The sequence below is a fragment of the Hylobates moloch genome, unplaced genomic scaffold (assembly GCF_009828535.3).
Source record: "Hylobates moloch isolate HMO894 unplaced genomic scaffold, HMol_V3 SCAFFOLD_18, whole genome shotgun sequence".
NCBI lineage: Eukaryota > Metazoa > Chordata > Mammalia > Primates > Hylobatidae > Hylobates > Hylobates moloch.
Window position 1 is genome coordinate 28,242,907 of NW_026652293.1, and position 25,188 is coordinate 28,268,094.

Here is a 25,188-nt window from a genome sequence, read left to right on the forward strand (position 1 = left end):
AATACTCCACCCATAAGGGCAGAATACACATTCTGTTCAAATACACAGAAAACATTCACTGAAACAGACCATATTCTTGGCCACAAAATGAACTTTAACAAATTTAAAAGAACAGAAATCATGTAAATTATGTTCTCAATTCACAAAGAAATTAAACTACAATTCAGTAAAAAAAAAAAAAAAAAGTATCTGAAAATTTTGCAAATACTTAGAATTAGGCAACAAACGTCTAAATAACCTATGGGTCAGAGAAACAGTCACAAGGGAAATTATAAAGTATATTGAATAGAATGAAAAGGAAAATACAACATATTAAAGTTTGTGGGATACAACTGCAGAAGTGCTTAGAGGACATTTATAGCAGTACCAAATAAGTGATCTAAGTTTCCACCTTAAGAAACAAGAAAAAAAGAGCACAAAAGGGCAAGAGAGTATTTTCTGGGCCAGGCGCGGTGGCTCATACCTGTAATTACAGCACTCTGGGAGGCCGAGGTGGCTGGATCATCTGAGGTCAGGAGTTTGAGACCAGCCTGACCAATATGGCAAAACCCCATCTCAACTAAAAATACAAAAATTAGTCAGGCGTGGTGGCACTCGCCTGTAATCCCAGCTTCTTGGGAGGCTGAGACAGGAGAATCGCTTGAACCTGAGAGGCGGAGACTGCAGTGAGCCGAGATGGCGCCACTGTACTCCAGCCTGGGTGACACAGTGAGACTCTGTCTCAAAAAAAAAGAGAGAGAGAAGAGTTACAGACGTGTTCTATATATTAACAGGATGTGAGCTACACCAGTGCATCCATTTGTCAACATTGTATAGTTTAGATTTGTGCATTTCCTCAGCTACTCAGGGGCTGAGGAAGGAGGATCGCTTGAGCCCAGGAGTTTGAGACCAGCCTGGGCAACATAGCCAGACCCTGCTTCTAAAAAATAAAATTAAAGAAGACCACACAGGACTGGCTAATTCACTGTATATAGATCATGAAGAAAAGGCAGGTATCAAAATTTACTCCCTGGTTTCTGGCTTTAGCAAATGGGTGGGAGGTGACCCTTTTTATTCAGGTGTAGAAGAGTTGAGAAGAAAAACTCAAGAGTTCATTTAAGGAGATGATAGGTTTCAGATGTCTATGAAACATCCAAGAGCTATCAAATAAATAGTTGAATATATTAGCCTGGAGTTTAGAAAAGCAATATGGATTGGAGATATTAATTGTGTTGCTGGCCCAGACTCAGGACTGTAAATGTAAGCACTTAGAATGATGCATAGTATATAAGTTTTATAAAAGTTTTTCCGATTATTATCACTATCAATTGACATTATCATCATCCATTTTAAGTAATATAAATGTCCTCACAATAGTAGGTATGACTTATACAATACACATGATTATCACTATTTAAAGAAAATGCATACAAACCAACCAAAAAAACAGAGAGAGAAAAACAGGCTCACCACTTGGAACACGACTATGCCAGAATTAAAAGCAAGGTTTGGCTATAAATTTTCAGTCACTAAAAAATAGTATATCCGTTAATCCCAAAAAAAGCAGTGAATGTATAAATAATGGAGAATTGATGAAGTTTTGTCAATTTAATTTTCATTCTAAGCTGAACTAAAAAAAAATTACATAACAAAGAATTACTTCTCAAATTTATCTCAAATTCAAAATGATTTATATATTAATTCTATTTCAGCCTTCAACAAACTCCAAAGTAATATGTCCTAGATCAAAATATAATTTAAAACCTATAGATAGAAAGCTCCAATATTTCCTTTAATAGCAAAAGGAATCACATTATCTTTGAAGATAGCTAAAATAATAACACTAACCAGAATGTTTGTAAGAAACATGTTAGGGCTACTGATTTCTATAATAGCTCCATTTCACAGAAAGAATTTGAGCATGATCATGAAACTGTAAAAACTTCATTTTGCAGTGAATAAAATACAGATTAAAACTGCAAGTTTCAAAGCATGATGTAGACTGATAAAAAAAACTGCAAATTAAAATTGCTCTTCCGTCCCTTCAGAACCTTTTGTCATACATGATGAATAAAATTTTGTTTAGCATTATCTTAGTTTTATCTTTGAACTAAGTTACGGAAATATTAGTAGAGAGGGAAGAAGCAGGGGGAAGGAGGAAGGAGGGAGAAAACTCTTACTGAGATCTTACTATATATTAGGCACTATTCTAAGTCATTTACGTATATTAACAGATTATATACAATCATCTCATGAGGCAGGTAATATTATTATTCCTGTTTATTTCACATGGGGAAACTAAGTTAAGCAACTTGTCCAGGGTCACAACGCTGACAAATGATAGATCAGGACTCCAAGCCAGGCAACTCTATAACAGGCACCCAGCACACAACTCCAACATAAACTACCCTATCTCCACCTCACCAATAAGTAAGTAAATAAATTTCTTGTCTCATCCTGTCAGATTCTGATTTTTGAACTATTTTGGAGGGATGTTAAGTTGCCTTTTCCCCTGCTTTTTCAAGTTTTCTGAATCGTATAAAAATTAAACTGAAATGAAACTTCATCTAGTTGAGATCTCATTCCTCTAGTGCTCACACCTTATGAGACTGTCAGATACAAGTGGGTATGCTTACTGGCAGATTTGGAAAATTATGTATGTTTTTGATTCTTGGTATGCTGGATACCGTATGATTTTTTTTTAATTATTTGGTTTATTTTTTAAAAATGAAAAGTCAAATGACTATGAAACTCACGTGCACAGAATAACAAAAGAACAAGGGAATAATTCCTGGTGCTGGAGACAGCATTTTAGTACTCGATCATCATTGTTCTCATCACTCAATCCATCTGCAAATTTAGTAAAGGCAACAGTCAATAAGTACCCTAGAAATGTGGGTGCCACAGAAATAATCTAGGCTGTATTTACAAAACAAAAATATCTAAGAGATTTAAGGTAGTTAAGGTATGATACTATGATGGTGGACACACGTCATTATACATTTGTCCAAATCCACAGAGTGTACAACACCAAGAGTGAACCTAACGTAAACTATGTACTCAGAGTGATAATGATGTCAATGGAGGTTCATCAACTATAACAAAGGTACCACTCCAGTGAAGGATACTGATAATGGGGAAGTTATGCTTGTGTGGGGGCAGGAAGTGTGTGGGAAATCTTGATGTCTTTTGTGCAATTTTCCCGTGAAACTACTCTCATAAACTCTATTAAAAAATATATCTCAGCTGGGCACAGTGGCTCACACCTGTAATCCCAGCAATTTGGGAGGCCGAGGTGGGTAGATCACTTGAGGTCAGGAGTTTGAGACCAGCCTGGCCAACATGGTAAAACCCTGTCTCTACTAAAAATACAAAAATTAGCCAGACGTTGTGACAGGTGCCTGTAATCCCAGCTACTCGGAATCTGAGGCAGGAGAATCAGTTGAACCCGCGAGGCAGAGGTTGCAGTGAGCTGAGATCGTGTCACTGCACTCCAGGCTGGGCAACAGAGTGAGACTCCATCTCAAAAAATAAAAAGTATATATGTATTTTATATATACATATATAAGAAATATATGTATTTCCTATATATTTATTTTATATATGTATAAAAGAAAGAAAACTTTTTACATAAAAAGTAAAATAATTTTTTTAAAACTCTGAATCTAGAATTTACATAGCATACAGTTGTGGATTTAATGTGGTTAGTTTGCTATTACAATGGTCTAGGATATGGCTATTAGTAAACTCAAAGGAAAGAAATGTGATCAGAAGGCTAAAATGTCAGACTAGAAACCAAAAACCATGAATTCTAGTATCAATTCAGTCACTTACAGATTATAAGTAACTTAACATTTTCTCAGCTTAAGAAGTCTGTGAACTAATAAGCAACTGTTCTACCAGCAACTAAACTAGTTTCCTGTGTGTGCTCTTCCTTAATCTCTAAAGCAGTGCAACTAGAGATATACAAGAGAAAGAAATATGGGCCCTAGGAAGGTAACACAAAAAGTAATTCCTAACAAATGTTAATCACTTGCTGACAGGGTACCCTCTGGCAATCTCTAAGCCTCAAAACATGTAGCAAAAATTCAGTTTTTATAAAAATAATGCAGGCCAGGTGGGTGGTGCCTGTGATCCCAACATTTTGAGAGGCTGAGGCAGAGGGATCGCTTAAAGTCAGGATTCCAAGATCAGCCTGGGCAACATGGTGAGACTCTGCCTCTACAAAAAAACAAGAAAATTATCCAGGCTCGTGGCACACTCCTGTAGTCCTATAGTCCCAGCTACTCAGGAGGCGGAGGAGGGAGGATCGCTTGAGCTCAGGAGTTCAAGTCTACAGTGAGCTATGATCGTGCCACTGCACTCCAGCCTGGGTGACAGGGTGAGACCTTGTCTCTAAAAAAATTAAGAATAAAATAATAATAATGCAATGTGTAGAAACTGGACCAAAGATAATGTTTCCCACAAGTCCACACACTACCTACCTGAGAACTCCCTAGGGTACTTATTAATAACACAGAATGCACGACCATACCCCAAATATATTTCTGGGTAAGAATCTTTGAAGCCTGGACCCAGATCCTAATTTAAGCTCTTGGCCTGTCTCTTATACATTAAAATTTAAGACATATCAGCCAATTCGTCTCAACCTTATTCCCAGTTTATAATCATTTTTCTCTCAACTTCTGGCCTATATTACTTAGTCCTCTAATCCTTCAAATTAGAAAACTCATTTATTCATGCAATAAATATTTATATAGGGCTTAATTTGTGCCAGGTTCCCATGTTAAGTGGATGGATATGCAAAGACAAACTCTTTAGGAGTTCATATTGGTGAAATCTAGAGAGCTCAACTATGTCAGGATATGAGTGTGAGGAAGATGTGATTAAATTTCTTGATCAGATGACCAGTGAACCAGACAGACATATATCACAGTAGCAAATTTTCCTTAAATTCAGAGGGTAAATGCCATGAATAGTGCAAAATGTGTAACTCAAAATCATTAGTTAACTTTAAATAATTCAATTCAGCAGATAAAAGGAGGCTTAAAAGTAACAGTGCACTGCTCTAAAGGTATCAAACTCAAGATTATCAGTAGTACCACTTTTTCTAAGATATATGGAGCAGAAAAATAAACTGTAAGACTATTCATGAAATATTTAGTTATTCAATAAACACTTTTGAGCACCTGTACATGTATTGTTCAAAAGTGAACAAAATAAAGACTCCGGAAACAGACCAGTCTGGGTATGCATCCTTGTTTTCCCACTTACTAGGTATGTATCCTTGGGTGAAGTTTTTAATCATGAGGAGTAAATGAAAATGTATATAAAGTATTTAGCCCACTGTATGGCAATAGTGAATGCTTAAAAGTACCATGTATTTATTACTTAAGATTCAGCTTGGCAAGGCACAGTGGCTCACACCTGTAATCCCAGCACTTTGGGAAGCCGAGGCAGGCAGATCACCTGAGGTCAGGAGATCGAGACCAGCCTGACCAACATGGTGAAACCCCATCTCTACTAAAAATATCTTAAAAAATTAGCCGGGCATGGTGGCACATGCCTGTAATCCCAGCTACTCAGGAGGCTGAGGCAGGAGAATCGCACACTTGAGGCCAGGAGGCGGAGATTGCAGTGAGCCGAGATCATGCCATTGTACTCCAGCCTGGGCAACAAGAGCAAAACTCCATCTCAAAAAAATAAAAAAATTAAAAAATTAAAAAGATTCAGCTTAAATGGCATTCAACATCAATGACCTCTACTCACATACAGAATAAATAAATTATATATAAATTATAGTTATTAAGATGTTTAATATCTAATAGAATTTAACCTCCTCAACAGCAGGGTTTATCTTTCTCATTCACTGTTACAGGCCCAACACTTGGAACAGTGTCTGGTACAAATACTTGGCAAACAAATGAATCAATAAAAATACAATGAAAAATATAAAAATACAGAACAAATGTCTGATTGGGGGAGTGGTAGATAACTATTTGTTGCCTTTAATTATTTTTACCTTATTATAAAAAATATATAATTTTATTAGCCGGGCACAGTGGCTCATGCCTGTGAGTCGAGGGAAGCTGAGGCAGGTGGATCACCTGAGGTCAGGAGTTCGAGACCAGCCTGGCCAACATGACGAAACCCCATCTCTACTAAAAATACAAAAATCAGCTGGGCATGGTGGCTCACACCTGTAATCCCAGCTACTCTAGGAGGCTGAGGCACGAGAAGCTCTTGAAGGTGGAGCTAGGAGGTGGAGGTTGCAGTGAGCTAAGATCACACCATTGCACTCCAGCCTGGGTGACAAAGGAAGACTCTGTCTTAAAAAAAAAAAAAAAAAAAAAAAAGCTGGGCACGGTGGCTCATGCCTACAATCTTAGCACTTTGGGAGGCCAAGGCGGGTGGATCACCTAAGGTCAGGAGTTAGAGACCAGCCTGGACAACATGATGAAACCCAATCTCTATTAAAAATACAAAAATTAGCCAGGTGTTGTGGTGGGCGCCTGTAATCCCAGCTACCTGGGAGGCTGAGGAAGGAGAATCACTTGAACCCGGGAGGTGGAGGTTGCAGTGAGCTGAGATCACGCCACTGCACTCCAGCCTGCGTGACAGGGGCAAGACTCCATCTCAAAAAAAAAAAAAAAAAAAAAGGTAATTAAAAATCTGGAAAATACAGAAAATATAAAGAAAATTAAAATAACTGATAAACCCATCAGGTAAATATCACCTCTATTCATCACTAATCAGTATATACATATAATTAAATAAATTTAGAATTATACTTCACATATTTTTTAATCTTATGTTTGTTTTTATTTAAAATTATATGTCATTAATGTTTTTCCAAATACAGTGTCCCCTCATGTGGCTATAGCAGTGTATGTAACTTCTCCAAATGTTATACAGGTTGATTCTAATTTTTTTGTTACATAAATAATGCTATAATGAACACTATTTATATAAATAAATATCTCTCACTTTTTTTTACCTGCATCTCTCACTTTTTTTAGGATACATTTCTAGAAAGACAATTATTATCCTTAGGCTTATTCAAACACATTGCTAAATACTGCTCTTCTACAAAGTTACCAATTCATAGTCTCAAAGCAGTGTAGTGCTGTGAATCTTCCTAGCAGGTTGGGAGAGAGTAACTTTCTAAACTTAGAAGTGATAAAAATAAATCAGATATTAAAAAAAAGATGAGTCTTATCAATCTGCATAAGCTTTTCATATAATGAGGACACAAGAGAATTATTGCCTATTCTGAACCATAAGCTATTAGTTTAATATATTAACTCAACCAATCTTCACAACCATTTTATGACATGGAAGTTATTTCCTCTCATTTCATTTATTCAGTTTCTTCACCTTTAACTTTCCCCAGGTTATGCTATAAACCCAGGTTGATCATATTTCAAATCCTATGTCCTCTCACTATAATAGATCAATACTATATCAAATAAATATAATTTTGCAAATAGTTAAGGACAAGGCTAAAATTATAGTCAACTAAAGCTACTCGACATGGACCATCTTCACTCAAAATTCATAAGCATTATATCTGGAATATACTAAGAGCTAATAAATATTTGTTTAGATAATGAATGAATGGTAGAGACCCTTTTTCTTCAAAATTTCAAGACTAAACAAAAATTTTAGACTAAAGTAATTCATCTTAAGATGAATCTAATCATGGTTTTTAAAGCCTTCTCATAGTTAATACCATAATTGGATTCCTCTTAAGATGAATTCTTTCAAATCTTACGGTGAATATGGGTGCAGTGGACAGTACAAATCCATGGTATTTAAAATAATGTAAGTTTACATATATAAATAATTCTGAGCTGGGAAGAAACAAATTCTGAAAGAATGAAATAAATCTTCTAAATATATGTATAAACTCCACAGAAATGTGTTCCTTTATATATAGATATTTTTCCAGCAAATTATATAAAACATAAAGAACATACTTAGCTTTTAAGACTAAAGCAATTTTTTAAATGACTTAATAGAAACTAATATTGAAAAAAATTAAATGAGGGGAAAATCTATAGACCTTTATTGTAAAAACACCTCATTCATTATTACCGATTCTGACAAACCACAGGAAAACAACATCGTCTCCACAGTACATTAACTGCATACGGTGATATTAACAGACTAGAAACGTAGATCACTTACAGACTTCATCACTCAGCAATGGCATTTTTAAAGAAGGAGTCCAAGGTTCTGTGATATAGATAATTATGCATACACAACTATACAGTCACTATCTGTGAAATATACATAACGTAAGAACGTCTAGGAGAAGCAGAAAAATAAAAATCAAAGACTCCTAAACTAAGCCACAAACCATCACAATGCCCCTTCCATTTCACATTCCAATGGGTTTAAATGTTTTAAAAGTTTTGCACTATTTCCCTCCAATAATGAGTCTGTACCCAAACAAGTATCAATCAGGAGGCACCCTGAGAGAACAATACTTACAATGTTTTTGGGATGCAAGTTGTATTGATTGACCCCATAGCTTTCTATCTTGATTTTTGAGACTGTCACTGATGAAATGAACTGCAGGTATAGCTTTGTGCTGGGCATGTTTTAGTAGTTTTCCTTCCTTCATACGATCTAGCTCTTGTATAACGACCCAGGGAATTATTAACACAAGTTTGTCAAAACCTAAAAAATAAAAAGATTTCTTAGAATTTAACAAACATTTATTGAGCTACTAAATGGAATTGCTGTCCAAGAGGTGAAAGTTTTAAAGCACACAGTCCCTACCTTTAAGAAATTCACAATAAATTGAAAGACAATATATTATAAAATGGAAATTAAAAAGAGAATAATGTGTCAACAGAACGTTAAAAAAATACTCTTGGAGATCAAAAAAAGAGTGAGTTCAGATTGCTAGTTTAACCTGTAAAGGCTTTTTTAAACTTTTAACACTGAATATGCTTAATATATAGCATATCTAAATGGAAACATGTTCACAGGAAAAAAAGCCACATCACTGTTAATATAAAATATCAACTCAAGGAAGAAAATCAGAATCTTTAAATATGTTCTGTAAATACCTGGTACTTCTGTTGTCTTCAAAATTCTAACAAATTTGAGATGATTCATCAGAATATTTGTGTCAATAACAATTAGAAGCTTTCTGTCTGAAGTATTATTTGCTAAAGAAAAAGAGCAAATATTTCATGACACTTGATAATAGACTTATATAATGACTAAAATTTTGATATCACAGAAGCATTGAAAATTCAATTAAGTTTAAAACGCCTCTTTGTCTTGTTAACTGTATCAGAGATTTACACAGTTGGCTAGACTCTCAAGCTGATATCTATCTGGCCCGTATCCTTGTTGCCAAGTAAATTTCTCCCCAATCAATTAAGGGTCCTCGGGATAGGAATTACAACCCCTGTTTGGAGTGGGAGTGGGGTGGAGAATCATCTAAGTCAAAGTGGGCAGAGAAGGTAAGGGTTGGCAAAGCAAAAATACACGGGAAACCTGGGGCCAAGACTGTGAAAAACCAGCCGTGGAGAATGTTTTTGATAGCGTTCTTAAGAGAAGTCCTTTAGACAACAGAAACAAAATTGCTTTTACTTCGATTCTTAAGAGAAAGAATAGTAATCAATGTTTAATCACCCACCAGTAGAATATTATAAATTGCTTGTAGGTGGATTTTAAATTATGAACTGACTTGCCTGGGAAGTAATTATGTTTCTAACTTCTGTCGTGGATCACCGGCAGTGGTGCACTTAGTAATTATAAGCTAATTTTAACATATCCTGAGTGAATATAATTGAAAGATAAATATGTGTAAAAGAAAATACATGCCAGGCATGGTGGCTCGCGCCTGTAATCCCAGCACTTTGAGAGGCCGAGGCAGGCCAATCACCTGAGGTCAGGAGTTCGAGACCAGCCTGGCCAACATAGTGAAACTCCATCTCTACTAAAAATACAAAAATTAGCCAGGCATGGTGGCACACACCTGTAGTCCCAGCTACTCGGGAGGCTGAGTGAGGCAGGAGAATTACTTGAACCTGGGAGGCATAGGTTGCAGTGAGTGGAGATAGCTCCAATTCCAGCCTGGACAACAGAGGGAGACCCCATCTCAAAAAAACAAAAACAAAAGAAAAACCCACAAACAAAAAAAAGAAAATACATAATAATTCTAGCACTATTATTGCATAGGATCATTTTGAGGATCAGATAAGTTAATACATAGGAAAACACTTGAAAGATGAAAACTGCAATGTGAATGTAAATTAGCATTACTTTTTTTTTTTTTTTTGAGATGGAGTTTTGCTCTTATTGCCCAGGCTGGAGTGCAGTGGCTCAATCTTTGCTCACTGCAACCTCTGCTTCCCAGGTTCAAGCCATTCTCCTGCCTCAGCCTCCTGAGTAGCTGGGAATACAGGCATGGGCCACCATGTTGGCCAGACTGGTCTCGAACTCCTGACCTCAGGTGATCCACCCTCCTTGGCCTCCCAAAGTGCTGGGATTACAGGCGTGAGCCACCGTGCCCGGTCAGCATTACCGTTTTTAAAAAATGGAATTTGAAACAGTACACTGATAGATTTTGGATAATCTCTATCATTACCTTCTCCCAGTAGCAAAAAAAAAAATGATCAAAATTTCACAACATGAATAAGAAATCAATAAATATAATACCTTCAAGCCATCTGCATTCTTTCTTCTTTTTTTTTTTTTTTGAGAGAGAAAGGGTCTTGTTCTGTCACCCAGGCTGGAATGCGGTGGTGCAATCTTGGTGCACTGCAGCCTCAACCTCCCAGGCTCAAGCAATCCTCCCACCTCAGCCTCCTAAGTAGCTGCGACTACAGGCGCATGCCATCACACCTAGCTAACTTTATTTTCTGTAGACACGAGGTCTCACTGTGTTGCCCAGGCTGGCCTTGAACTCCTGGGTTCAGGCAATCCTCCCATCTCAGCCTTCCAAAATGCTGGAATTACAGGCGTGAGCCACTGCACCAGCTATTCTGCATTATTTCTGATCAGTGCTTTACATAGTTGAAATTGTTAAAGTTATAACAGCAAGAATAAAAGACAACTTATAATTCTAATTACTACCTCTTGACAGAAAAAGAGAAACTATATCTAACTATCTAATAATATGAAATATGTAAAACCAATAAGACAAATATTGGATCTAATTCCTGTACCTAAAAAAATAAACTATTACTTTATCATTCATTTCAAGTGAGCACATTTTAACATTTTTCAGCTCAATATTATAAAAATTGAATACTGGCACATTCATTTTTAGGAAAGCATAGGAGAGCACACACATCAACATACAGGGTATACCACAGGAGGAATGTACATCATCGTCTAAGTCAATTTCCATACTCATTAACTCTCCAGGTAAATCCACGCTTTTTCCCACACGTGCGGCATGAAGCTCTTCTACTATCTGCATCTAAAGTGTAAAAGACCCCAGTGAAATATTTTGAGTTACTTTGCAGATTGACAAGAGAGGAAAGCAATTAATTCTTAATTAATTCACTTGAGATGGTTTATGGAAAGAAAAAATTTTACAAAACTCTGAAGGAGCACAGTAAAAGAATAAAGATTTATAAACACACACACGGTTTTCAAAATAGTTTTCTTCTTACCTCCATAACCTATGCAAGCAAATTATTTAACGACTTTGGGTCTCAGTTTGTTAATTCACAAAATAGGAATCTTTAATATCTGTTTCCTTTAGGATTTTTGTGAGGAATAAATGAAATAAGCTAGGTGAAGCTCCTTGCACAGAGCCAAATACCTAGACATTAAAGTAAGTTCATTCTCATTCCAATTCTCACTTCATTTTAGGAGTCAACTTTTTTTTATCTTGACAGTAAGCATTCTTTTTGAGATTTCTAAGATTGTTTATGAACCATCATAAACTGAAATCTAGATCTTAAAACCATTCTCACTTCACAGAAATACTTCTCTGATGTATTGTGACACAAAGAAATGAAAATACAGTCTAGCTTTAGATCAGAGGTGAGACATCTTTCTTCTATCAAGGAGCACCTCAAAACAGAAAAATACAATTGACTGTCACAAATAAAAATCAATTAATATAGTTTGAAAATTTTTTGTTTTGAGACAGAGTCTTGCTCTGTCAGCCAGGCTGAAGTGCAGTGGCACGATCTTGGCTCACTGCAACCTCCATCTCCCGAGCTCCAGTAAGTCTCCTGCCTCAGCCTCCTGAGTAGCTGGGATTACAGGCATGTACCACCATGCCCAGCTAATTTTTGTATTTTTAGTAGAGACAGGGTTTCACCATGTTGGCCAGGCTGGTCTCGAACTCCTGACCTCGGGTGATCCTCCCGCCTTGGCCTCCCAAAGTACTGGGATTACAGGCTGGAGCCACCGTGCTTGGCCTAAAAGTCTTTAAAAAGACAATTACAAAGTGTTCCACGAATCTCATCTTCACTTAGGACAAGTCAACATAAAATTCTGTGAAGAGCAGTCAGGGGACTCTGGTTGGGAAATGAAGCAACAGGTAAAAAGATAAACACTCGTGTATTCTCATTTTCATTGAATAATGTTTTCATCTTATTGATGATTTTTAAAATGAAGTAAAAACATGTGAATGTCCTACTGCATTTTGGCAACCCTAGGCATAAACAGAGAAAGTGTCATAATATTAAATCAAAATTCAGATTACTTGTGGGCCACTGGTTTCATGCTCTTTGTTCACAACAGATAACCTTACTAGAAACAAAAGTAAAAAGTACTAAAATATACTTTTCTGAATAGTTTTGGATGACTTCATAAAACCCTACCTATTGATTTAAATAGAGACATCATTGTTATTTTCGTATTATCAAGGTTTCTACAGTCATTGTTTTTTATTAAAAGTAAGAACTGTCTGACTTAATTTCATTAAAAATATCAAAGTAAATAAGAATATCAATAACCTCTTGATCTGCATCCTGGATACTTTCAGATGACACGGAAGAACATGGTGCTTCAAAACTCTGAAATGAAAGTAATTTCATTAGCTAAGAATAAAGCATTACCTAAATAGGTATTTTCAACCTTGTCACTATTAACCTTCGGGGGTCAGATAATTCACTTTAGGGGTTGCCCTGTATATTGCAGGATGGTTAGCAGCATCACTGACCTCTATCCTCCAGAATGTCAGTAGTACTACCCACCTACCCCTACTCCCAAACTTTTTTTTTTTTTTTTAAAGACAGGGTCTCACTCTGTCACCCAAACTGGAGTGCAATGGCACGATTATGGTTCACCACAGCCTCAACCTCCTGGACTCAAGCAATCCTCCCGCCTCAGCCACCTGTGTAGCTGGGACCACAGGCACACCAACACACCTGGCTAATTTTTGTATATTTTGTAAAGATGGAGTTTTGTCATGTCGCCCAGGCTGGTCTCAAAATCCTGAGTTCAAGTGATCCACCTGCCTCAGCTTCCCAAAGTGCTGGGATTACAGGCATGAGCCATAGTGCCAGCCCCACCCTCAATCTTGACAATCGAAAATGTTTCCTGGCATTGCCAAATGTCCCCTGAGGGGCAAAATTGCCCCCAGATGAGAAACTGCCCCTAGAATAGAGAAGGCCCATTCTATCAAGTCATGAAACATGGTAGAATTCTTCATATACAGATTCATAAAAATACTATATTCTAAGAATAAAATTACATGCCACCCTAAAAAAAGAGAAATAATGAATGCAAAGGTAAACAAGTTGGCCTTCAGTGGTGAAAAATTTTCATCCAGGAGCAAGTAAGTCATTTCTACAAGTGACATGATAAAACAACAGAAGGAACTTGAGGATTATAATAAGGCTAAAAAAGAAAAGCTGAACAATGCACGGTTATATTATATGTAGTTAGAGCACCAGGGGTTTGTGTTTTATATTTTGTCTTCAAACAAAGTTTGAAAATCTCTCTCCAAATTCCAATTTTCCACTGGCATTTCTGCTGAATGGATGAGACCTACCTGACCCTACATACAGGTGACAGGAAGCTCAGCAAAAGAACAACTGAATTAAATAACTTTCTAAGAATTCTCCAAGATAACTCCAAACTAACATGTATTTTATGGAAAGCTATTTCTGGTATGAACTACAAACACTCTTCTTTTCTGTTTTTGAGACAGAGTCTCGCTCTGTTGCCCAGGGTGGAGTGTAGTGGCATGATCTCAGGTCACTACAACCTCCACCTTCTGGGTTCAAGCGATTCTTCTGCCTCAGCCTCCCAAGTAGCTGGGACTACAGGCCCGCCACCACACCCAGCTAATTTTTGTATTTTTAGCAGAGACAGGGTTTCACCATGTTGGCCAAGCTGGTCTCAAACTCCTGCCCCCAAGTGATCTGCCCACCTCAGCCTCCCAAAGTGCTGGGATTATAGGCACGAGCCACTGCACACATACAAACACTCTTTAAACAAGTACATCGTATGTAGAAATGCTTTACTGAGAATTCAGCTTCCGCCCGAACTTTCAGGCTAAATGCTTTACTGGGAATTCAGCTTCCACCCAACATCAAACTTCACATGATATAACAACTACACTTCACACACATAGGCTCATTATAGTTTTACTATTCCATGACCCTGAGATTCACAATCCCTTCTCCATATAACTTTAAATCTCACTGATCTTTAAAGTTGTCTTTAAGAAGTGCCAAACAAGCCAGAGATTATTATCAGAACTTGTGGCTTTTGACATTCTACATCTCTTTATTCTCTTCCTTTGGTTACTATCAACCCTTTGCTCTCTCTGTTCATGGGCCACCTACAGTGACTACAATGAATTTTCTACCACCGAACGATCCAGAAAAGTTCATGCATTTAACTATTTGCCTCCCCCACCATGCCTCATTAAATACATAGGTTGGGATAAAGCCTTTTGTGAGAATGACAGAAGGGAATATCGTAACAAAGATAATAATGGTACTGTCTACCAAAGTGATTCCAAATGGAAAACACAATTATATTATTTCCCTGACTGTGGTTCAGTGGCTCTCTTCCATCTACAAGATATGAGATAAAAACCAGTCTTTCCCATGATACAAAATCATCCATTGTCTAGAGACCCTGGCTTTCTCCCCAACTTCCTTTCCTATAGATTCGCTACCCATCTTGACTCTAGTCATATTGACAACGTATGTGCTCATGTACCTTCCTTCCATGCAATTTTACAACTCTGTGCCATTACATACACTGGCCCTCTACCCTAGCTGGACAGCACATCTAGTCCTCACCCCACATGTCCTTCGAGATGAGGCTTTAGAACCACCACTTTAGTGAGCCCTTCTTTAACTCACTCAGAGATTTATACTAACATCACACCCAATTCTTAGGACTGTGGTATTTACTTCACTATAGTACAATCATATTTTTTTACTTACTAGTCTGCCTCCCTAGGAACTTCTTGAGGCTAATAATCATCTTACTCATTTCTAAATCCCTAGTACCTAGAAAAATGCCTGATACATAATAGGTACCTTTAATAGACGTTTGATAAATGAATGAATTCTACTTTACACTCTTGTAAGAATTAAATGTGATGCTGTTTTTAAAAGTAGCCTATAAACTATAAATCTCTAGGATATTAATTTTCAATGAGGGGGAGGTTTGCAATTTGAGAGGGGTCTATATCAAAGAACTATAAAACCTAAGAAACAAAAGAGTTATTTTTTCTTTAGAAAGCATAACAGGATTACTAAATCCAGAAAAAGAAAATACTATTATTTTCCTTGTAAATTACACTCATTATTTTAGGAAAATAATTATCTATTGAGGAATTAGTGGGTAAAACATAAAAACAAACAGGGTATTAAGATGATTATCTGCTGTCAATAATATGCTGAAGATAATATACACAAGATAAGGACAATATTTACTTGCTGTTTCTGTGTCTAAATGACTTTAAGCCTGATAATGCTGCTATCTGAGAACAGTTTATAAAGAGTCTAAATTCCAATAACTGGAAAGTGGTCATGGAAAAACTGCTTCTTCTGCAACTTAATATTCTTGCTATGTACCTCTTTTGGTTTGTGTACTAATTCTACGTAGAGACCAAAAGAAACTATAAGATGCACTGCAGAGATTTCTCATGCTACTCCTTAGATGTATAGCACAATGGGAAAACCAGGCAATGACACAATGATGATCACTGAACATACTGGCAACTTCAAGTTCCTTTCTTTCATTCTACTCTAGAGAAATGGTTATAACACAAGAAGAAAAACTGGAGGTTCCTTCCTTTAAGAAAACAGTGAAAACAAACTCAATTCAAACTCAATTCTTGCCCTCTTTGGGCCCCTTCCAGTTCACTTAACTTAAAAATACTAATTCCCAAGCTCTTCTGGCCTCCTTAGTTATAATTCCTCCATTTTTCGTAAGAAATATCTTACCATTGCAATCCACAGTCTTTTTTTTTTTTTTTTTTTTTGAGACGGAGTCTTGCTCTGTCACCCAGGCTGGAGTGCAGTGATGCAATTTGGCTCACTGCGAGGGCTGCCTCCCAGGTTCACGCCATTCTCCTGCCTCAACGTCCCGAGTAGCTGGGACCACAGGTGCCTGCCACCATGCCCAGCTAATTTTTTGTATTTTTAGTAGGGATGAGGTTTCACTGTGTTAGCCAGGATGGTCTTGATCTCCTGACCTCGTGATCCACCCCACCTTGGCCTCCCAAAGTGCTGGGATTACAGGCGTGAGGCACTGGGCTTGGCCACAGTCCACAGTCTTAATACCTAAAAGCAGGTAGGCTTAACCATCCCTGTTTATCAATGGTCTCTACATCTCAGAATTTCTGAAGTTCTAAAATTCTGAGGTTCCACAGTTCTGAAAGTTCTCTTGAAGATTAAGTAACTTTATTTGCCATAGAAACAAAATTACAGAGATTAGGTTCTCAAAGTAGTCCACAAATGCCAATTACATCACATAATTTTAAAGCAAAATAAATGTGCCAAGCTTTCTAGCCTAGATCCCTGCTCGTGTAGCTCCCTCTGCCTAAAATATCCCTGCTTCTCCCATTCTACCTCACTTCACCTCCACTTGAGTAACTTCAACTCATTCTTTAGGTCTGTTTAAATGTTACTCCCTCCAGCCTCCAGTAAACCTTTTTTTTTTTTTTTTTTTTTTTTGGAGACAAGGTCTCTTTCTGTCACCTAGGTTGGAGTGCAGTTACATGATCAGCTCACCATAATCTTGAACTCCTGGGCTCAAGTGATCCTCCCACCTCAGTCACTTGAATAGCTGGGACCACAGACTCCCGCCACCACACCTAGCTAATTTTTATTTTTTTGTAGAGACCCGCCTCGGTATGTTGCCCAGGCTGGTCTTGAATTCCTGGCCTCAGACAATCTGCCTGCCTGGGCCTCCCAAAACACTGGGATTACAGGTGTGAGCCACTGTACCCAGTCCCCTCCAGTATACCTTTCTAAACTAATTCTTTCATGATGTACCAAAGCTATATTAATCCCCTGCTGTGTATTCTCTTATTAAGTGATAGGTATTTTACTTACCATATTTAAGGAAATTGCTTGTGTCTCTCTTCACTTGAGTAAGTCCCTGAAAACAGACTGTTTTATCTCTTACAAGCTATTTTATTGCAGTGTCTGGTACATGGTGAAACTGAAAAAAAAATCTGTTTAAAGACTATTCAGAACATTGTCCCCTGAGTGTTCTCCAGCATACAATGCTTTTCTCAAAGGACTATCTATAACTGCTTCTCACCACATTTTTACACATTCCTTTCTATTATGAATCCTTGATACCTGCCAAAATATCTTCCTAAAAAAGTTGGAATTAAAGAGAGTAAAATAAAGAAACCAACATATATCTTCATGAATAAATTTGAATCAGCCATCTATGATTATCGTCAGTAATAGAAACAACTAAAAAGGCCATGTGCAGTGGCTCACATCTGTAATCCCTGCACTTTGGGAGGCTGAGCAGGGGTGAAGTGCTTCATCCCAGGAGTTCAAGACCAGCCTAAGCAACATGGTGAAACCTCATCTCTACAAAAAAACACCAGTTAGCCCAGTGCGGTGATGTGTGCCTATAGTCCCAGCTACTAGGGAGGCTGAGGCAGGAGGACTGCTTGAACCCAGGCGGTCAAGGCTGCAGTGAGCCAGGATCGTGCCACTGCACTCCAGCTTGGGCAACGGCGTGAGACCCTGTCTCAAAAACAAAAAACAAACAAACAAACAAAAACAGAAAAAAATATAGAAATATAGAAAAAACTTAACTATATTAATAAACTCTCAGTTAAAACCTATATTCTTCATTTTTTACCACCTTACCTGGGTTAGGTTTTCACTAGAATGTGAATCATTACTTTCTTGATGGTCATAATGATGTTTTCGTTTCCACTCATGAACAGTCCGCTTATATGTGAAATCTGAAAGTAAATGTTCAGTTTTCTGCCTAGTCACATTTAATGAAACCTGGGAGCTTTCCAGGTATTCTCTTTCTTCCTGCTTAGTCTTTGACTTGTTAGAATCTATGTTGAAGACATTTTCTTCTACAAGTTTCTGGAGGGTGTCACAGGATTTTATAGGGATTTTGAAACTGATCTTCTGTCTTCTAGATCCCAAGGGTTCCTTCATTATCTTGTTGGAATTATAATCCTGAGAAAATTGATTTCTCTTCCATTTCTCTAAGACACATTTTTCAGAATTGTCTCTGAATTTGTTTCTTTCTTTCTTGAGTTCTTTCATCTTCTCTCCCTGAACAAGTAAATGAGACCATTTATTTTCACTTGCCTGGCCTTCGGCTTTAGGTTTCACATCACTGGCACTCTTAGGACTACTAAGGCCTTTAATTCCATGGTCAAGCTTGCTTCCAGCATTTGTCAATTTGATATCTTTAGGTTTAAAGTCTACAAATTTACGTATGTCTTTTTTAGTTCCACTTGAAGAAGGACTCTGCGAAATAATTTGATTATCATTTGAATATGATGCTTCTTTGAGTTTAATAGGTCTTTGGGATGAAGAACTGATTTTTGGTCTCCTTCTGAGAGTGTCAATTTCTGCACTCAATCTGTAAAACAGCACAGAAACCTAGGTTACATTATAATTATACATAATGTTGCACTCTGTCATTTTAGTTAGAATAACAGAATTGGGCTGACATTAAGCTTCATAAAAAGTAGAAATAGCTACATTAAGAATGAAGTGGAAAGGATTACTCACTTAATGGTGTCAGAATAATTAGTTTGCTATTTGGAAAAAAAAATTACAACTTTAAATAGTAACAAACAACACAAATTCCAAATGGACTAAATGCTTAAGTGTAAAATAATTATTATCATAATAATTTTGTACTTCATATTACACCCTTAAAAACCAGTGAGGAAAAACAGAACATATGTCTGATTTCATTTTTTTTTTGAGACGGGTTCTCACTCTGTTGCCTAGGCTAGAGTGCAGTGATGCAAACATGGCTCACTGCAGCTTCAACCTCCCAGGCTCAAGCAATCTTCCTACCTCCCAGACTACCACGTAACTGGGACTACAGGAGCATGCCACCGTGCCTAGCTAATTTTTGTAACTTTTTTGTAGCAACAACAAGGTTTTGCTATGTTGCCCAGGCTGGTCTTGAACTCCTGGGCTCAGGCGATCCACTTGCCTCAGCCTCCCAAGGTGCTGGGATTACAGGTATGAGCCACTGTACCCCGGCCTATCCAATTTCTCTTTTTCTTTTTTTGAGACAGCGTCTCACTTTGTCACCCAGGCTGGAGTGCAGTGGCGCGATCTTGGCTCACTCCAAACTCAACATACCAGGCTCAAGAGATCCTCCTGCCTCAGCCTCCTGAGTAGCTGGCACTACAGGTACACACTACCACATCTGGCTAATTTTTTTTTTTTTTTTGTAGAGACAGGGTTTCACCACGTTGCCCAGACTGGTCCAACTCCTGGGCTCAAGCGATCTGCCCACCTTAGCCTCCCCAGTGTGCTGAGGCTACAGGCATGAGCCACTACGCCCAGCCTGATTTCTTAATAGAGAACTTCCCAAACTTAAAAACAGTGGGAGAAATAACAAAGGATAACACTGATATGTGACTATTTACTTTAAAACTTTAGGATATTAAAAATTAATAAAAATTTAAAGAACTAGGAAATGGTATTTGTTAGATGTACTAACTTCTAGCAAAATAATATGTTAATAAGCTCACTAGCCTTAGTAGATAAAAAGCTCATCAAAAACTACTAAGATTCTAGAATAGAGCATAAACAGAAAATTAATAAAAGAAAATGGCTAATAAACATTTAAAAAAAGTTTGACTTCTCTAGTAATCATAGACATGCTAATAATAATAACATACCATTTTCTTCCTTTTTTTTTTTTTTTTGAGATGGAGTCTCACTTTGTCACCAGGCTGGAGTGCAGTGGTGCAATCTTGGCTCACCACAACCTCCGCCTCCCAGGTTCAAGCGATTCCCCTGCCTCAGCCTCCCAAGTAGCTGTGACTACAGGCACACACCACCACGCCCAGCTAGTTTTTTGTATTTTAGTAGAGACGCGGTTTCACCATGTTGGCCAGGATGGTCTCGACTTGACCTCGTGATCTGCCCACCTCGGCCTCCCAAAGTGCTGGGATTACAGGTGTGAGCCACCGCAGCTGGCCCATACCATTTTCTTCTATCAAATTAGCAAAGATTTTACAATAACATCAAATACTGGCAAGGGGTTGTAAAATGGACACTCTCACATGTTGCTGGTAGAAATGTAAAACAACATAACAGTCCCACAAAGAAATCTGAATATAAATTAAAAACCCTAAAAATGGTCATTTTTTTTACATCTGAAATTCCCATTTTAGAAACCATACCAAGGTGAAGAAAACCAGAAATGAAAAAAATATATTAAAAGATATTTAATTCAGGATTACTTATAATAGCAAAACAATCAGGTACAAAGTAACTGCTAAAATTTTGGAAATGACTTTAAAAAGTGACATATTCATATGATGGAATATCATAGTTTTTTAAAAGGATGTTTATGAAGAGTCTTCAGTGACATAAAACATATTGAAAATCAAAAACAAGCAGGATACAAATCTGTAAATATAATATGGTCTCAACATCTTAAACAAGCATAGTAAAAAGGCCAGAAAGGTGCTAAAATGTTAGAAACAGCAATAGCTAGAGGTGATAATTATATTTTCCTGCTTAATAAAAGTAGAGATTACTTTGTAGTCAGAAGAAAAGGGGAAAAATGTCAAACACAATCTATTAATTTATATCAGTAAATGTGTGCTTTTTCAGTGCCATCACTCTGGTAGGCACCCAAGAGGCAGTAGAGGACACAGCAGATAGAGTCTTTACCCTCAATTAGGTTACAGCCCAGCAAGAGAGACACATTTAACAAGTGACTTCTCAAATAATTAATTATGTAAGAGCAAACCATAAACAGAGTTTTTATAGGAGTTTCACCTGAGTTTTCATCATATATGCAGGCATGAATGTAGGTATGTCTTTGTTTGACAGAGTCTCAATCTATCACCCAGGCTGAAGTGCAGTGGTGGCATGCACCTGTAGTCCCAGCTACCTGGGAGGCTGAAGTGGGAGGATCACTTGAGCCCAGGAGTTGGAGACTGCAGTGAGCCGAGACTGTGCCACTGCACTCCAGCCTAGGCAACAGAAAAAAAAAAAAAATGCCCTTTCTGCCTTCACTGCCACCATGGCACCCATGATAAACCTTGTGGTAAACGGGGGCAAAAAAAAAGCAGGTTCTGAAGTTCACTCTTGATTGCACCCACCCCATAGAACATGGATCATGGATGCTGCCAATTTTGAGCAGTTTTTGCAAGAGAGGATCAAAGTGAACAGAAAAGCTAGGAATGTCAGTGGAGGGATTGTGATCAAAAGGAGCAAGGGCAAGATCACCATGGATGCCTCTTCCCAAAAGGTATTTGAAATAAGAAATATTTGAAGAACAATCTATGTGATTGGATGTGCGTAACTGCTAACAGCAAAAGGGGTTATGAATTACGTTACTTCCAAATTAACCAGAACAAACAAGAGGAGGAAGATGAGGATTAAAATTCATTTATGGGGAATATTTTATATGAATTCTTGAATAAAACTTGGGAACCAAAATGGTGTTTCATCCTTGTATCTCCGCAGTATGGATTGAACAGAAAATTAGAAATCACAGTCAAAGGGCTTCATTTGGGATGCCATGCACTCATTTATAACTAGACTTTTTTTTTCTGTTTGAAAATTTCAATTCTCATGGTAATACCAGAACAGAAGGAGACGGTGACTTTAAGGGAACTGACAACTACTGGGCAGGTAGATGAGGGTGGGGAGATGTAGGCTGCAGGTAGTCACTGTTTTATTTTAAAAAGCATGACTGTCAATCGTCTCTGGTGCTTTTCTCAAAAAATGATTCAGGAATACAAGTGGGCTTCTCTCATTACTTAAAAAGAAAACAGGTGACATCTGCCTAAGATTCGCTGTGGAAAATGACAGTGTCAATAAAATGCAGGTTTCTGGGCCCTTCATCTTTCATTTTTTTATTATAAATTTGTCTTTATGTACACAACTATATATACTAATCCTTTTCTTCCTATAGAAACTGTGCTCCTTCAGCACTGCTGCATAGTCCATCACCAACCATAAAAGGTTTGGACAGTGACTGTAAAAAGTCCCAGGTTCTAAATTAAGTAAATGTGTACAAGAATGAATTTATACATAATCTGTTTCTACAAGTCTTTGCAACAAACTGTCACTTTGGTTTCCAGCAGAGGGAGCTAGAGGAATAGAGCTTCCAGATGTGGCCTCCTGTGTGGGACCCAGAGTTAGGGGCCCTTCATGCCGAGAGCTTTGGAGGCTTTCCTGAATGGGGGGCACAAAGAAGTGAGTGGGAAACCTCCCATGCCAAGGAGACAGGAGGTGCCCAGGAAACAGCTGCTTCATGCTACTTAGGCCATGACTGGATTTAATGTCAGAAGTCACTGTACAAACAGTGGTGTGCCTCAGTGCGTACAAAGGCTAGAGAACCACCAGAGGGGGCTACCAAAGGTAGGAAGACAGAATTGTTGCAGCGAGTGCCTTTGAAAGAGACCCTGATGCCTTGTGGTGCCCTTCAGAAACTGGAACAATAATGCAGAAGTATCTGCTCTGTTTTATAATTTATGATGTATAAAATTCATGTTTTTAAAAGAGCTTGCCTACAGTTGGTTTCCACACCTGAAATTGTTGTGCTCTGAGAGTTGAAAAGCTGAAAATTCAATGTTCAAATTCTACCTTGGCTCCAATTTAACATTTGGTGCTTTGTGGATTGAGTTGAACATGCTGAGGTTTTGCAATTTCACTTACGGTAATGGCTCTAGCATTTTCTCTTTCTGTGCAAATTTCTTTGAAGCAGAATTGCTTGCATATCTCTTCTCTGCCTTCAGAGAAGGCAGTTTCTTTCAAACTTCACTGAGGCATCAATAGCTCTTTGGCAATGTCCCTTACCATGATCATTAACTCATTAACTGTAAGTTTGTGCCTTGAGTTTACAAATTTTACTTGTGTGTTGCATTGATGTTCCCATGTAGTAATTTTTAGTTTAGTTGTAAAAAAAAAAAAAAAAAAATTAATCCTGGGTTGAAGTTAGCATTTAAGTTCTGAAAAAAAAAATTGTGTGTGTAGAGATGAGGTCTCACTACATCGCCCAGGCTGGTCTCAAACTCCTGGCCTCAAGCCTTCCTCCCACCTTGGCCCCCCAAAGTGCTGGGAATACAGGTATGACCCATTGTGCCCAGCTTCTTGCTCATATTTTTATTGCTAATACATTTCTATGTATTCAAATCATGGAACAGGAATTACAGTAATGGTGCACTGTAACCGCCTTTCCAGATGATAAAATTATCTCTAATTTTTCATCTGTATTATGGCTTTCACTGTTTGCACACCAATTTCAGAAACTTCTCTTGAATTGAATTAATAGGGAGATTTTTACAAAACATTTTATATTTTACCCTCTTGTATATTGATATAATATCAAGGGCCAAAAAATGTGCCCTTAAACAAAAGGTAACTAGTTTAAAGTCAAATAGTGTTTTAGAACTTAAAATTTTTTTTTTTTTTTAAAAAGGATATCAGTGTAAAAGGCATTAAAATGGTTCAAAGAATGTAGCAAGGGACAGTCAACACAATATGAAATTAGTGCAAGAATATACTTCAACAGAGAATAACACAGAAGCGAAGTATCACCAAAAAACAGGAGATGATTCGGAAGAAAAACTGAAGAAAAGACAGAGGTGACTTGAATTTTTTTGTTTTTGTTTTTTGTTTTTAGCAAACACTGAGATTGTTTGGGAAGCAGAGCTTTTATTTATAATATTTAATGTCATCTTACTTGTTTTCCCTTAACGTCTTATTTTTGGAGAAACCTTGATCTTACCAAGTTTTATCACACGTTATAACTTTGTATACTTATTTATCCCCATTAACAGCAAGTACTTTCTGCACCAAAATTTCACTGAAATTTTTATCCAAAAAGTGCAGAAATTAAAGAATAATAATTTCCATTATTCCGACCATCATTCCCCAAGTTCTCTAGCTATAACCACATACTGGTTAATCAACATGGTTTTAAAGCCATATCAATTCTATAAGATACATACTCTCTTCATGGGTAATATATGAAAATGAATTATCCAAAATCTCTAAATTAGCCTCATAACTTACTTCACTAGTATATGTAATGAAGTTATGCATCTTACAATCATGTGCCAAAATCAAATCACTTGAGATTAAAATGTACATGAGTGTCATTTACACAACAGTTTTCATAGATTTTTATTGCACTCAACTTTTTCTTAAATATATAGTTAATATTAAGAAAATTCTATAATCATAATCAGTGATATAGCTAGAGATATTTGCATGCAAAACAGTCCTCTTCAAAGTAAATAAAAAGAATTTTAAATCTAAATATTTAGTCTCATAATTCTAAACCAAAACAGTAAAAAGAAAAAGGAGAAATTTACCTTTTCAGTTCTTGTCTTCTTTTTATATTATAGTACAGAACATCTGTATGATCTGATTTCTGAAATTAAAAAAAAGGTCTATCATTTGGGAAACATAAATTGTGCACTGGTACATATTTTTTTCCACAGTTTATGATAGTGAATAGGCTGACACAATACTTTTACTTAATCTTTCCAATAATCCGGTGAGATGGATATTATCATCATCCCCATTTCACAAAACTCAA

General features: G+C 37.2%; 1 protein-coding gene and 1 pseudogene across 7 annotated transcripts in view; one reads left to right on the forward strand and one right to left on the reverse strand.

The window, feature by feature from the left end:
* Positions 1-25,188, reverse strand: part of SWT1 (SWT1 RNA endoribonuclease homolog) — a 141,460-nt gene that overhangs the window by 105,254 nt on the left and 11,018 nt on the right. For all 7 annotated transcript variants that reach the window (XR_009210684.1, XM_032137263.2, XM_032137262.2 and 4 more), the window contains 7 exons: positions 24,962-25,020; positions 18,276-19,014; positions 12,924-12,983; positions 11,308-11,428; positions 9,060-9,161; positions 8,476-8,664; positions 2,736-2,829 (listed from right to left, as the gene is read on the reverse strand). Coding sequence is in view for 6 of the 7 variants with exons in the window: in XM_032137263.2 (XP_031993154.1) it covers positions 2,736-2,829; positions 8,476-8,664; positions 9,060-9,161; positions 11,308-11,428; positions 12,924-12,983; positions 18,276-19,014; positions 24,962-25,020 (1,364 nt within the window). In the remaining variant the exon portion in view is untranslated. The remainder of the gene's footprint in view (positions 1-2,735; positions 2,830-8,475; positions 8,665-9,059; positions 9,162-11,307; positions 11,429-12,923; positions 12,984-18,275; positions 19,015-24,961; positions 25,021-25,188) is intronic.
* On the forward strand, positions 21,658-22,019 carry LOC116457805 (large ribosomal subunit protein eL22-like; annotated as a pseudogene).